General features: G+C 37.6%; 1 protein-coding gene across 1 annotated transcript in view; it reads right to left on the bottom strand.

Moving 5' to 3' along the window:
• Positions 1 to 16,206, bottom strand: part of LOC119781328 (collagen alpha-1(IX) chain-like) — a 64,193-nt gene that overhangs the window by 22,884 nt on the left and 25,103 nt on the right. The window contains exons 7-14 of the mRNA XM_038281750.1: positions 11,912 to 11,929; positions 7,896 to 7,985; positions 7,763 to 7,798; positions 1,313 to 1,384; positions 1,054 to 1,098; positions 936 to 971; positions 825 to 848; positions 685 to 738 (exon numbers count right to left, since the gene is read on the bottom strand). Coding sequence (XP_038137678.1) covers positions 685 to 738; positions 825 to 848; positions 936 to 971; positions 1,054 to 1,098; positions 1,313 to 1,384; positions 7,763 to 7,798; positions 7,896 to 7,985; positions 11,912 to 11,929 — 375 coding nt within the window. The remainder of the gene's footprint in view (positions 1 to 684; positions 739 to 824; positions 849 to 935; positions 972 to 1,053; positions 1,099 to 1,312; positions 1,385 to 7,762; positions 7,799 to 7,895; positions 7,986 to 11,911; positions 11,930 to 16,206) is intronic.

The following is a 16,206-nucleotide window of genomic DNA, read 5'->3' as shown; positions in this document are numbered from 1 at the left end:
GTCCCTGTCTCCTAGCTCCATCTAACTGCAAACACTATTCAGATAGCGCCTATTATGGCGGCCATGACCTATGTGTCATTACTGATTTGAGGAATTTGGATCAAGCATTGGCCTGGGTTCTCTTTGTTTGAAGCTTGCAGATTTACTAGGTGCTCAGCTTCCTAAAGCTTCCACTGCTAAAGCTAGTTGTTAAGCTGTCTGGTGTCTCTAAATTGTCCTGCAATGGTGGCCAATCAAGGATGTACCCTTCCTTTCACCCAAATACTGTCCAAAGAAAGGCTCTAAGCCCCCATGACTGGTTGGCAGAAGATAGATGAAAAGATGTACAGAAAGAGAGATTTGTTTTTATTTATATGTTAAGTTTTACTTTCATTTTCTGGATGTGATTGGTCAGAGACCTAGAATATTTTGGGAAAATCTTTGATTATTAGCACTCGTTCGCCAGACATATTCCACAGATGTTACTGCAAGTTTAAGAGTGGTTGTTTTCGCTTCTTCCAGATATGTACATTTTTTTTTATGATTTTTTTTTTATTTAAGGTATCAGACATCTTTTTGTTAAATTGTGAGATCAAATAACATTGCAGTGATTTCATGAAAACGATTAAAACTAAACAAAGTGCCATAATGGTGGTTGATACTTAGTTTATCCACAAAATGTGCTAATTGGATTCCAAATCTGACCTCAGGTCCGATGTTTCCTTCGTCCCCTGGCGTTCCTGGCTTCCCTGGAGGACCCTGTGAAAATGTTGGTTAAAGCCAACGTGCATCTAGTGTTAAACTAGGCTTAGTGAGAGGACTAAAATAGGAAAACCAATACATACAGCAGGTCCTTCACTTGCTGGACCCTGTAAAAAGAGAAAAAAATAGACAAGCAATTATAGTTAACATTTAAAATAGTAAATTCTGTAGACTTGTGGATGTTGTATACTTACAGGGGGGCCTGGGGGTCCAGGAAAGCCAGGCAGACCCTGTAAACAAAACCAGCAGAAATCAGTAACATCCCGCTTGTTTGCATTAGATACTGGAACGTTATTTAATTAAATTACTCACTCTTTCACCCACAGGTCCTCTGGGACCCATAGGACCAATGGGACCCTGCAGAAGCCAAACATAGTCGATTCATTATTGCTGTTGCTTACACTGCACTATCACACAATATACAAACCACATTCTGTGCAATTCATTCAGAGCTTTGGTTGGATGTGATCTGAGACCTAAAACAAACTACTTTACAGAGGATTTCCTTTTCTTTTCTTCAAAGTAATCCAGTCAGTTTTACAAAATGGGTACCAGAAGTTGTGAATCTTACAGAAGATCCTGGAAGACCAGGGAGGCCTCTCTGTCCAGGAAGACCAATCTCCCCCTTCTCCCCTTTGCTGCCCTAGAAAACAGAAACAGCAACAATACAACAGCTTTATCTGCTTCTTGCATTCTCCAATAGTGTTGCTATGATACTCATAGGCAGAGTTAGGAAACAGTCAAAGATGGGCTGTGGGGGAAACATTAACAATCTTTTTTTTGTTGTTTTTTTAAAACCATTTGGGTTTAAATGAAGGCGAAAAACTAATTCCTTGGGACAGCGGAACCTCATGTGCAGCGTCACGTCAAAAGACACAACTTAAAAAGAAAAGTTAATGTGACATGAAAGCTGCCTCATGAGATCAGGGTTGGAGTTAATGTAGAAGGCAGACATTTCTCCTCATATTGAACAATAAAGTCCTTTTTTATAGTACTTTGTAAAAATATTTACCACATATCCTTTAAACATCTTCAGAAAGACGTGCACAACAAAAAGCATAGGGTGAATTATGCCTTTTGCCCTCCAGCTCCCAGCAAAATCCCCTCCAAAACCAGCCACTGTATGACCCCCCTCTTTATCCTGGGCATGCATATTTTTTTACTCTGACTCCATCCTTTTACTAAATTACAGGGTCTGACCAGGAGACAGCAATTCTCAAATCTTTCCACAAATGATGACAGAAAGAATATTTTAGTACAAAGATTGATGTTTTAAAAGGAATTGTAAGGGACCAGCCAAGGGCCCATCAAGGAAAGCAGGGGAATTTTGAAAGGCTACTGCTGTATTTATGCTTTTAGAAGTGATCCAATTAATACTGAGTCCATCTGTTTGTAAATAAATAAATTTAAAATGGAAACTATATTGATCTTTGTCTTATTAAGAATGCTCTATGAATAATCAAAGAAATTTACCTCTGAGAATATAAAAGATAAGTAAGAGACAAACAGCTAACAACAGCTCCACACAACCCCTACTTGAAAAATCTGAATTTTCCCTCTTTCCTGAGTCTGTCCGTACTTGTCTAATAGTAGACTTGAGATCTCTCATTACTGCTGTTGTTTACAAAGCAGAGGTTACTGGAGTTAACATAGTCAGTCTTTACCAGTAAATGCATTTTTTTCATGTTTCCAGCCTGAAAAGGGAGAGGGCCCTGCTAAATAATGTCCCTTCTGGATTCAGGAATTTAGATTTGAATTTGAATTTAGATACCAAACCTTTTGTCAGAGATATGATCAGTAGATTTTAAATTGGAATATAGTTCAACTGAACTATTGTTTATCTGGTTGAAGTCCCAAGACAGAACCTTACAGAAAAAGAACCTTAAGAAGGTTGAGAAGAATTGAAGTGTGGATCTGATTGAAGATATACAACAACACACAAATGCAACATTTTTTGCACTTAAAAAAAACAACAACTATTTCTTGATTTCTTTATATAAGGCATGTACTAGCTGGAGCACCAAACTACCCGACCATTAGGAACCATACTTAACTGCAGTTTAGAGTCAGCAGTGTTATTCTGATTGTTAAAACCTGCAAAAGTCCTTGAACCCCTTTTGTTGTGCAAAGTCTCAAAGTTTTGTCAAAGAGAATTTGGAAATAAGTTGCTGTTTGTATCTCTTTTTCTGTCTCCTTGAACCCCAGTTGGCCTCAGCAGATGGCCGCTCACACTGAGTTTGGTTCTGCTGGAGGTTTCTTCCTGTTAAAAGAGAGTTTTTCCTCTCCACTGTCGCTACAGGCATGCTTAGTGTGAGGGATTGCAATCGAGACCATTAGTCAATGCAATCAACTGGTTTTCCTTAAATAGAAAACTTTAAATCAGTTTGACTGTATGATCTGGTGAACTGTAAAGGGCCTTGAGATGTCATGCGTTGTGAATTGGCGCCATATAAATAAAATAATTGAAATTTAATTAAACAAACCGTATAATGTAAATCAAAGAACACAGCAGACAGGACAGGAATTAATTTCTAAATATAAACAAAACTCACTTTTAACATTTCACATAGCTAGAGAACTAATATGAATTTATATCAGCTTGAAATGCTTTGCTAACATTTCTAGCTGCAGCTAGGAAGAAAATGGTAATGTGTTAAGTTAAGGTATAGAATCTGTATGAGAAAAAATAAAAAATTCGTATGAAGAGCAATTTACGCATGTGTTTTAAAACCTCTTCTTTTTGGCAGAACTTCATACAAAAAAAAACTTCTTTCCTCATGTCTTCTATCTTTGCATTTAAATATAGAGAAGCTGGTTGTCTGCCTGAGTGAAGATGCCTGCCCCCCAACTTATTCATATAAAAATAAATGGTGTCAAACATTTGTGGTATGTTTGTGAAGGACAAATTTTGGATTGTGACACTATTATTTAAACTTCTTTAAATAATGAAACCTTCTAGAGGTCTCCATAGGTCAACCCCACCATTAATCTGCAAATACAGAAAAGGTGTCAATGAATTCAGCTACATTTGTTGTGTTTGAGATGCTTTTATTTTAAAGTTATCAAACAAAGGTCAAAAGGTCAACCAGTCCTACCAACATTAACCTATTAAAACTAAACAGTGAATCTATGCTACATTGGTGCTACAAAATTTTTTGTTGGTGCTGCTTTTGTTTTAAAGCGGTTGACGAAAGTTTAAACCTCCTGCTTTAATCTTTTAAAACTTAGTTTTGTCCTATGTCTTTATTCAGAGCTACAAGGTTATGTACTTGCAGATTTATGTTCTAAAAACCACAAAAAGTTCAACATGGGAATAAATATTCTTCCAATGATACTGAATAGGAAGTGAAACCGGGGGCGTGAAGTTTACCATTTAAACTATGAATCACGTGGAAAAGTCCATGTATATGAGTGTTATTGTTAAAATAACATGTGAAATATATGTACCACATTGGAAATCAACATGTTGTACAAATGTGAAAAAGTATACGTATATGGGTTTCAGGCGAGTGGAATTTTGTAGAGGACCCAAATTCAGAGACAGATGCACAAATGGTTGCTTGGAGGTTTAATGATGTCGGTGGCAATAGAAGCATAAATCCAGAAATGAAAAAACAGGGGGAACAGAGGGTAAACCAACGTCAGGAGGAATTGAAGAGAATCCAGCAAAGAGTAACTGCAGAGGAGCGGTTTATACAGTATGGCAAACAGAACAATGAATGGAGTAATAAACTGATTGGGAGCAGGTGTGGAGAGAAGTAGCTAGAAGGGAGTTAGAGGGGAAGGAGAGTGGCAGTGGAGGGTATGACGGTGTATTAGGGCCAGGCTAGAGATTTACTTTTAAGAATAAAGTCATAATATCATGAGAATAAAGTCACCATATTATGAGAATACAGTCGCAACAAGAATAAAGTCATATCATTAAGAGAAGGAGCCATAAAATTGTGACAATAAAATCATAAAACTACAAGAATAAAGTCTTAAAATTACGAGAATATAGTCATAAAATTACAATAATGATGTTGCAACATGATGAGATAAAAGTAATATTATGAGAATAAAGTTTTATTTTATGACAACTCTTGAAAGAAAGACTTTCTTCACTAAAATGAGGAATGTCGAGCATCATGTGAGGCTTTACTTTTGCATAAGTTTGACAAATAAGGAAATCTTTTAACACACCGGCATCAAATTGGGCAGCATGTCAAAGCGGACTCAGGTTGCTGTTTGGTGGTGCTGGTCGGCCGTCAATGATAGTCTGAGCTCAAAGTTTTCTTTCTTAAACGGATTGTGGTATGATGACTTCATTCTCGTAATTTTTCATGTTTATTCTTGTAATCTTTTGACTTTTTCTCATAATTTTATTACTTTATCATCATAAATGTATGACTTTATTCTTGTAATACTCCAACATGTTATGACTTTATTCCTGTAATAAAGTAAAAAAAAAAATCTAGCCTGGCCTTAATACTCTGTCGTAGGGGGGAATAGCCTAGCCTCGTGAGACCATCCTGATTTCGCGAGTTTTCAAGGTTTCACTCACTAATCAGTCTGGAGAATCTTCGTTAAAGAAAATTTGTAGCCGTTCACCAAACAAACGTCCAATCAGCGTTGGCTTTGAGGCGGGTTGAGGTGTGACGCAACGAGAAGCGGGACAGTTCAGTCCAAAGAACATGGCGGCTTCAGCTGGAGAAACTAGCATTAGTGTGCCTATCGAGCAAGTTTTATCGGCTTTACAGAGTATTTCTTCACTGAAAGAAGAGCAAAACACTGCTCTGGAGGCTTTTCTCAGAGGAAAAGATGTTTTTGCTCTTCTCCCGACTGGTTTCGGCAAGAGTAGCCTGGCTGTTAGTACGTCATATGCTTCGTTGATCGGAATGGTGTATTTGGCCCGTCTATCACCAACATAGGCCAATCAGCTAACCAGTATTTTCGCCCCTTCCCAAAATTACTTCAATGGAAGGTTTCCAGATGGATATGCGGAGCAAATCCATCTGGCAGAGTCAGGTTATGAATCGCCAGTAAGAAGGGAATAAAACAGGGCTAATATATATCTAGAAAGGAACTTAAATGTAGTGATGGTGAGATGAAGCTTCACGAGGCATTGAACCATCTGTGCAAATTCCTTTAACGCACCCCACAGTTCATGAAGCTTCTTGTTAACATGTCACCACCTACAGGTGGAGTGCATAACTACAGTTAGTAATATAATCTGTGATTTTTTTTGTTTTGCAAAGCTCAGGCAGACAGTGAAAGTGTTTGTGCAAATTTTACCAATGATGAGCAAAAGGAAAGTTGTTAGTGAATTGTATTCAAAAATAGTAGTTTTTCAACAGTGTTTGGTTTTAATTTGGTTAGAAATTGTGTCCAATGAATCTTTTTTTTTTACCAAAACACTGGTCATGCAGTAAAGCAACTTTCAAAAGCTTAAACCAGGTCTTGGACCAACAACCATTGCAATAGAAGGCAAAGTTTTACAGCAGATGCCACTTGCAATAGAAACTCTTCTTTACAAAGCATTAGTACTAAATACTAATAATTCAACTGAAACCAGTGGCTCTGATGCTATGTTGTTTATTCTAACCAAAGTATTTTTAACCAACTAGAATGGTTATTTTTCCAACCAGTCTATTCTTAGAACATATCCAAACTCCCACATCTTCACTGAATACTGAGGCAGTTTAAATGCCTGTTGAAGTTCGCAGGCAAGCTGAACCACTTCGCGAAATGCCCAAGTACTATGGTGATAGCGAGGCTCTGGACGTCATTGATTTTGGCCCCACCCCTAAATGGCACTAAAGGCTAATCAAACTATGACTTGAAAAAACAGAATGGCATAAAACAAAGTGTAACTGAAAACACAAAGTAAGAACTTGAACACAACCAGAAATCCAGATCACCAGATCTGTGGATTTTGAACATTTCACGTTAAAAACACATGTGAAACGTATGTACCACACGTGAAATCAACATATATATGTGTGAAAAAGCATATGTATATGTGTGGATTTAGAACGTTTCATGTGAAACATACATGTAAAACACTTGTTCCTAATGTAGAATTAGCATATGGTTCACATGTGAATTACATATAAAAGCACATGTGTACGTTTGGATTTAAAACATGTTACATTAAAAGCACATGTGAACGTTTGGATTTGAAACATGTTACATTAAAAGCACATGTGAACGTTTGGATTTGAAACATGTTACATTAAAAGCACATGTGAACGTTTGGATTTGAAACATGTTACATTAAAAGCACATGTGAACGTTTGGATTTGAAGCATGTTACATTAAAAGCACATGTGAACGTTTGGATTTGAAACATGTTACATTAAAAGCACATGTGAACGTTTGGATTTGAAACATGTTACATTAAAAGCACATGTGAACGTTTGGATTTGAAACATGTTACATTAAAAGCACATGTGAACGTTTGGATTTGAAACATGTTACATTAAAAGCACATGTGATTTGTCTTTTTCCACGTGTTTCCCATGTGAGACACACAGGTATCGCACATGTAAAACATGCAAATCACTTTTTAGAACAATGTATCAAAATTTATTTTCATTCCTCATCCATAAGTATGTTTTTACCTTTGCTTTTAGTACAAATGGAACTATGTGTTAACTACACATTCATTTCACATGTAATTTCACAAAGTCCAGGTCAGAGTTATTTTAGAAAATCTGTGGCAAACCTTCAGTTTCATTTCTGCTGGTGTTTACATATCTAATAATTCTCATTTTACATCTCCAAGAGACTTGGGTCAAAAATACCCATATCAGAGTAGTGTTTTAGCTTTAAACAAACAGAAAAAAATAAATAAATCGTTTTCTGCATTTAATAGAAATTGCTTCTTGACAAGTATTTTGTTTAAACTCTCTTACTGCTTTCCAAAAATATGTTATATAAATTATCTTTATGAGGTATATTCGCAAACAAACAGAGAGAACCATCAATACTCTTCAAGAAAACAGTTTTGTCAAGAAACGATTTAAAAATCTGAACTTACAGGAGCACCTGGAATCCCTGGAGTTCCTGGAAAACCCTGAAAGGGAAAGAAAATTAAAGACCAGTTTAGGATCAGGGGTATATGATTTTCAAAAATGGTTTAAGATCAAATTAGTGCAGGAGGACATGCTTACATCTCTTCCATCTCTGCCACTTTCTCCTGGTACGCCTCGAGGGCCCTCAGGGCCAGGGGGACCTGGGGGACCTTGAAGAGATTTGTCAGGCTGAGAAAGGAGAAAACGGTCAGTTTGTGGCAGACACTAGAAAAATAATCAAGAATTGAGTTCAGATATATAAATTCAGTGCTATTCTGACCAAATAATGAGGTAACTAAACATAATGTATTCGATAGCATTATATCCATTTAATGCATTTGAAGGACATAAGAACATTTAAGGATTTTTACTAATTCAAGCCAAAAAAACTAGATACCTACATCCATACAGATTACTTATAGACTGTATTTCACGTTATAGCTTATATCTAATGAAAAACCAGAATGTAGTTTTATTTAAAAAGGGAATATTATATAATATCAATAAAAGATAAATTTGGAACCAGAAATGCAGGCTGATAAAAATCTGTAGTCTATTTGTAGGGTTCATGTGTCAGTGCTCAGATGGGACTCCTTTGCATAAATTCACTGTGGCTCCGGTTCTCCTAATTGTGGAGGTGTAGTTTAGTAGTTTAAACTTAAATTACTGTTACAAACTCATCTATTTTCCCTGATATTTGCTTATTTTTGGGTCTGAGATGCCAGAAAAAAACTTCTTTTTTTTTTTTAGAAATATGAACTCTTCTGTGTTTTATAGATTTTTGTACTCTGTTTTTTTTATATAATTGTGTGTAATTCTGTCATACATATCATAATTTGTCATTATGTTCTCCCTTATTTCTTAACTTCCACTCACCTTTCCAGGTATATACTTTCATATAGCAGTCAATGACAGTAAGCATCATTTTAGTCTGTAAAACTCTTAAGTCAGCATTGAACCCATTATGATGCAGGCCTCAACATTTCTCTAAAAAAAAAAACATTACTATGCTTCCTATGTAATATTCAGATTATCTAAGAAAATTGTGTTTATTTTTTTTTCCCATGGCCAAATTTATCAAATCTGAAAAATAAAAAAAATAACAATGTTAAAAATAATATTTTTCTCTGTAATGAATAGATTTAAGGTTGATTTCTAAATAAAAAAGACGTTTTTTTAAAGCAGGTGTCTCTGAGATATTTTTCATTTATTTGCCAAATGTGCCAGGTACCATTATTGTTTACCAAGGTTAAGATATTGTTAATGCCTGCTATGACTACTGGGTTAACAACTTTTTTATTAGATCTAGTAAGGAACTACTTTGTTAGTTTCGGAAAGGTTTTAGTAAGATCTAAAGTTCAGTGTTAAAAAACAAGAATCCAGCATGTTTTATGATAATCTATTGCTAAATGTATTTGGTAAGTTTCACCAACTGTTAGTCAAATTGAAAACTGGTTAGGGAGGCTGCTGGGAAGTCAACTGTAACACCTCAGGAGCTGCAGGTTTTATTTTTAAGTATTTATTGGCTGTTTTGCATGTTAGCAATCTCCTGTATCTCTAATGGTCTGGAGTAGAGAGTAGGGTTTCCAGACAGCAGCCTTCCATTAAAACCCCATTCATTTGTTCATTAATCACATGTGAAATGAATGGGACATGTGGAATTTTTCATGCTAAAACCACATGTGATTCACACGTTTCCACATATGACGCAAATGTTCCTCATATGTAAATCACACAGAGTTCAAAGGGCAAAATCACATGTGAAAATGTGTGTCTCATGTGATTTATGTGTTTTACATGGGAATCTCAAAATAATGACTGAATTCCAAATCATGACTTTGAATCTCATAATTATGACTTTAGTTATTATAATTGTGAGGTTATTCCTTATAATTGTGACAATTTACCTCATAATTAGGAATTTTAATCTGCTGATTATAATTTTGTATCATATATATGACTTTATATCTTAAAGGAATAGTACACCCAAAACATGATTAGCCTTCATTTTCTACTCACCCCCATGCTGAACAACACTCTGGAGTACTTTTTTGATATCTCAAATGCATCTGGAGATCTGGGAGGCTTCTTGCTGTCTGCTGGCATTCAAATAATGGAGGTCTATGGCGCCCGAGGCAGAAAGGTCCATAAAAGTCCACAAAAAACGTGTCAATATTCCTCCATACTGCTCGTCCAATGTATTCCAAGTGTCCTGAGTGGGTAGCGTCCATAATTTACTCGAAATGAAGTCATTTAGAATGTTTTTAGAGCATAAACAGTAGTGTATAGGATTTCCTAAAAGCGCGCGCCTGCGAGTTCACGAGACCAAACCGTTTGTTTGGCAGACCAAACCTGATGAAAGTGCGCATTCAGCTCAGCAAAGAACTCATGCTCTTCCTCAACACTGAAGTCCTCAGACATTTTTCTTTCGTTGTTTCTTTCTTTGCACAGGTAAACAGCACATTTCTTCTTCTACGCTTGCATTATCGTCAGAGCAGACGCTGAATGCGCACTTTCATCTGGTTAGGTCTGCCGCGGTTTCCGTAGGCTCGTGAACTCGCAGGCGCGCGCTTTTAGGAAATCCTATACACTACTGTTTATGCTCTAAAAACATTCTAAATGACTTCATTTCGAGTAAATTATGGACGCTACCCACTCAGGACACTTGGAATACATTGGACGAGCAGTATGGAGGAATATTGACACGTTTTTTGTGGACTTTTATGGACCTTTCTGCCTCGGACACCATAGACCTCCATTATTTGAATGTCAGCAGACAGCAAGAAGCCTCCCAGATCTCCAGATGCATTTGAGATATCAAAAAAGTACTCCAGAGTGTTGTTCAGCATGGGGGTGAGTAGAAAATGAAAGCTAATCATGTTTTGGGTGTACTATTCCTTTAATATTATGACTTTGTGTCTCATTATTAGAAGCTTATGCAGTAGTAGCAGATTAAAAGTTCCCGTTCAGGACGAAAGTCAAATGGCCTCCAGTTTCCAGACAGCTTCCCTCCAAATTCCAGCCTCTAGAGTGGCCCAATCTTTCTGCTGGGAGTGTCAGGGTTTACTGGAACTCCACCCATAGGTGATGAAGCTGGTTTATACTCTGACACCTTAAGCCAGGCTTACACTTTGCGATTTTTTTGCACTCTTCAGGGCAACTTTCCAGTCGTGCAAGAATTTTACAGGGGGTTACGAGGGGCGATCAGCCTCTCACGACGACCTCCCGATCAGGAATCGTGAAGTCAGGAGAAAATCAAACATGTTTGATTTTCGTTCGACCATCGTGGGCAAATCGCTCAGAGCGCAAACAAGGATTCCTCTTCTTCCTCTCAGATGAAAACACAGAGGGTGAAAGTGGAATGCAGTTCTTTCTGCAAAATTGACAGACCGTAGTAGCCACGTTTGCTCAGCCAACGAAGCCAACCAGTGAGCTTCATATTCCTCTTCCACTCATTTGGCTTCCAGATAGACAAGTCGAAATAGCACCATCTCACTGCGGAGCTGAGTCCGACGTGGTTTTTAGATGTACAGTGTGAGCAGGTAGATCGCATCAGATCGTCGGACTGCACAGACATCGTGAGCTGTGAACTCACACCGTACGAAGAAACCGCAGAGTTTCACCTTACAGTGTGAGCTGTAGCTGCGCACAATGATTGAAAAAATTGCACAGTGTATGCCCGACTTTAGGGGTTTGGCCTTACCAACAACGTCATTGTGGGGGATTAGGTTACGCCCACACCACTGTTGGTTACCAGCGAAGAATCTGCTAAGGAGCTATCGTAGCACAGCACTTTTAAAAAGCTACCACTGTTCCTCAAAATTTGTACTATATTTTGGTTAGACTAAATAATAAATGTGTATATATGATAATTATTAATTTAAATCTCATAATTATGACAAAGCATGCTTAATTTCTTTTACTTTCACAAGGCGGAAAGGGGCCTTCATACACTAAGCATTTTGGCTCTACAAGTAATGAGATTATCAGACTATATTAAGAGTGAGTAATGCCTGAATACAGAGCAACCAAAGCCACCATTATTAAAAGAACAAGTTGATTAGGCAACCATAGCACCAAAAACAGAAAGACAAGAAGGGTAGAAAAATAAATACCTCAGCATTGGCAAACATCTGCAGAAGCAAGAGAAATCAGATAAAAGGAAAGTTAGTTGAAGAAGTCCACCATCACCTTCACCGAAGTGTCAGCAGAAGCGCATATATTCGTGTTCATAGCTGTAAGTAATGATTATCATGCTTTCATTGAAAACCTCAAAAATAAAACTGTATTTACAATTCTCCCATGTTAGCCTAAAAAGCTAGCAGAGTGCTGGCCAGGTTGTTTCAGTCTATTAAGGGCTTCAATCATTTATATTTCATTATGTGTTATAGAATCAAATTAATTTATGGTCATCCTGATTCATTATACCACAGACGCAACAGAGGATGAAATGTGAGACAGCAGAGTGACATTTTCATTGCGAGCTACGTCAGCGTCTCAGAGGCGGACATCTTAATAACTTCGCTTCATCCACAGAGAAATAAAAGATGTCATTACTAAATCATAAATGTCATAAACGTTATATGGCTTTGCGTGGGTGTGTGGATTCTGTATGTGTGTGTGTTTGTGCCATTTCAGGATAATACTGACATAGGAAATTAAATTCTCAAATCCCATCATGCATATTTGATACCACTTTTAAGAGGACGTTAACAGTCATCTATAGTCAGAATGATGGACCCCCCTCCCTCAACTTTTGCATTTCTTAATCATACATTTCCAACTTTGTCCTTTCCTCGGTTTGATACCCGAGGCACGATCATATTTGAGCTGAAAAGCAGGAAACTCAACGATATTGTTGTATTCAAATCTGAAATTGGTATTTGAAAGTTCCATGTTCCAAATTGAAAAAAAGATTAGATCCACCGTGAGAGATGGAGCAGTTTTTTTTTTTTTTTCTTTTTTTTTTTTTTTTAATGAACCTTACATTTTAAATGCTTTTGGATAACAAAGAGTTTGCTTTTGGTAAAGTATGTGTTATGCTCTTTATCAAAAATGTATTAATTTTGTATTAATATTTTTAACTCTGGAGGTTCAAATTAATACACTACAAAAAAAAAATAAAGGAACACTTTGTACGTAGAGTATAGCATCAAGTTAAATAAACTTGTGGGATATTGATTTGGTGTGGTTGTCAGGAATCCAGTTTGTGTGGTCTGTTTTGTGTCTGTCTCTCCCTCCATCACCAGGTGGCGACCTGTCATTGTTGGTCCTCTCTGCTTACCTGTGGCTCTTTGGATCATTATCTGGAGGAGCACTTAAGCGGTGGACTGTCACTCCCTCAACGCCAGAGTGTTTGCCAGTTTTGGGTACTCTAGCCATGCTTAGATTAGCAGAGTCTAACCTGAGTCTTTATTTCGCTGAGTCAAACTGAGTCTTTGTCTCTCTGAGTCTAAACTTGTTTTTTTGTCTTTGCCTTTGGCAGGCAGTCCTCCTGCATACTGGATGTTTGGCCTTCTTCCCCTGGAAGGATTGTTTACTGAGTTCACACTGAGCAGGGGAGAAACCTCCACATGCGCTGTTGGATTGTTTACTGAGTTCACACTGAGCAGGGGAGAAACCTCCACATGTGCCGTTCAAGTCCCTCACGGAAATCCAAGTGACAGTCCGCTCCAGGGCTCCTCCGGGTCCAAATAATTTCTACCTGTCCACTCTTCAACATGTTCCCTCTTAATTTGGCTAGCGTCACTGTCACTACTGTTAGCATGAGATGCTACCTGGACCCTACAGAGGTTGCACGGGCAGTCCAACTCCTCCAGGATGGCACATCAAAACGTGCCATTGCCAGAAGGCTTGCTGTATCTCCCAGCACAATCTCAAGAGCATGGAGGAGATTCAAGGAGACAGGCAGTTACTCCAGGAGAGCTGGACAGGGCCGTAGAAGGTCTACAATCCATCAGCAGGACCGGTATCTGCTCCTTTGCGCAAGGAGGAGCAGGAGGAGCACTGCCAGAGCCCTACGAAGTGTTCCTTTACATTTTTTTGAGCATTGGATATGGTTATCATAGACTGTCCCATTGTAATATAAAGAGATGCAGCTCTTTTTGTAGCGATCAAGATCCTACTGGAAAAACTCCAAAAAAGTTAAAAACAATCCACTGGACTTAGTTTTCAAGTTTGAAGACCATTCACTACCCAACCAAGAGGCTTTCTTCATTCAACATGTCAGGAATAGCGTTGAGTTTGAGGTTTCATACACGGGTCCACCCCTTTGGAATGGGGGTTGTTTCACTTCTTTTGTTAGCCTGCACAGCCCCAAACCTGTCTATGTCTCTGAAAGGGAGTCGTTAAGGGGAATTGTTGGCCTAGCTTAATAGAAGCCAAAAAGAAGCCAAAAGAACCCCATTCCGAAGGGGTGGACCCGTTTGTCCGTTTCAATTCATGTTTTCTAAGCCAAAACAAGGCCTTGTTGGGCTACTGTCAATGCTATTTCTGACATTTTTAATTGAAAAAGCTTCCTGGATGGGAAGCGAAATGTCTTCAAACTTGGAAACTAAGTCCAGTGGATTGTTTTTTAAATTTTTTGGAATGACTATGATCTGGATGACTGAAAATCTTCCCCAGCATAATGGTATTATTCTTGCGGGGAGTTATTTTTTTCTTCTTTGTAAAATGTGTAGAACTGATTTAAATTGTTTGGTTTCCTGCCAAATAAAAACATTCCTTAAGTTCAATACTAACCTACAGTATATTTGTTTGGAATGACTGTCTTGTTGCAACACTCAGCTGTTCTACTTAAGACATAATTCTCTTCTGTGTGACGAAACAATCATTGTCACCCATAAACCTTTCTCTAGAGGACATTTAATATGTGCTAATTGGATGATGTCAAATTTCAATCAAAGGGTTGATTTTGAAGCAGGTGCACCTCTTTTTTATGGATTCACAATTAGTTGTAACAATAAACTTTATTTGAACCTTTGGTATAGTGTTTAGTTTTAATAGATTTAAATAAAATATTTTGACTGGTTAAAAATATATGCTAGGACCTGTAGGGAAGCTATGCCAGCAAAAAGCAGCAACAAATGGTGTTACATCAAATGAGAATATAGAAATCAAGAGGTAATAAGGAGGGACATTGCACACGTTATTTAATCTAGTATTGCTCCAACTTTAACTCTTGACTGACCCAAAACCTGTGGGCCAATCAGATTGCATTATTATGGATAAGGTGGGACATATAGCTGACAAAAGTAAGAGCTACCAACCTTACAGCTACGCCAAAAAAAAAACATGGGAGGACACATAGCTGCTCCTGTTACATTGGTTTAGTCAGAATCCACAATTTCATCTTGGAAAAATGTAATGAGAATGTAAAAGCGTAAGTTTTTAGAGTTTCTCGTGGTGTCTGCTGACATTTTCCTTTGTAACTGTAATTGGCTAAAACAAAAATCTGCAAGGCACGCCAAATGGTTCTGCAGAATGTCTGTCCTGTCCCTGAATATATCTGATCATGAGTAGAACTAAACCTGAGTGCTTAACATTATCACTCTGGCTCTCCAGGTCAGTGGTGCCTAGGTTCCTTCAACAATTTCTCTTAAAAGATGAGAGCGTTTTAGACGGATGAGTTAAAGGAATTTAAATTGGTTTTGATTAAGCTCAAATGTCTCTGTGCTCAAAGTCATTGAACATTTATGGCACAAAGAAAGAAATGTGAGCCTTTACTGATTAGAAACCGATTTATATAAGTTCTATTTCTTTATCAAGAGTAGTCAAATATCCAATTAAAGGGGATATACGTCAGTCATACCATAGATTCAGATTTAGACTTTGTAGTCAAATGGAAACCAGAATAGCCCCAGTTGCTGAAAATAGTGGGACAACCAGCTCAGTTGTCCAACGTGTCAATCTACCGGTATAAGTGTTTTTTCAATCTTTTGTTTTGTTTGTATTTAATTAAACATTTAAAAAATGCATAAGCTTGATATTTAGGTTAAATAAAATCCTCTATTATCATTATTTCCTTCCAATCTACCCTTGCAGTATTGGGGAAAAACTATAGCCCCACCCGTTCTAAAGTGCAGCAGGCTCTCAGTGCTACAGGTACAGACAAGAAAATATGGAGCCAGAATTTCCTTCTATGCCCTGAAAGATATACAGACGCTCACCTGACTCACTTTTATCTGCAAATAGCCTTCTCTCTGTGTAGACTGTCAGCAGTGTTTCTTAGTATTTTCATGGTGCTCTGTTCATGGTGATCTGCTGTTTATATTTTGCAAGATGAAGGTATAATTGGCACCAGTCCAACATGTGTGGTTAAAAGCCTCGCACGTTTAAAATTGATATAATTTGGTCAAGACTGACCTGAGGCAGATCAACCACAGAATCTACGAAAAATAAAAATAAGATC

The sequence above is a fragment of the Cyprinodon tularosa genome, unplaced genomic scaffold (assembly GCF_016077235.1).
Source record: "Cyprinodon tularosa strain WSP-4 unplaced genomic scaffold, ASM1607723v1 ctg175, whole genome shotgun sequence".
Lineage (NCBI taxonomy): Eukaryota > Metazoa > Chordata > Actinopteri > Cyprinodontiformes > Cyprinodontidae > Cyprinodon > Cyprinodon tularosa.
This window is presented reverse-complemented; position numbering and strand designations above follow the sequence as displayed.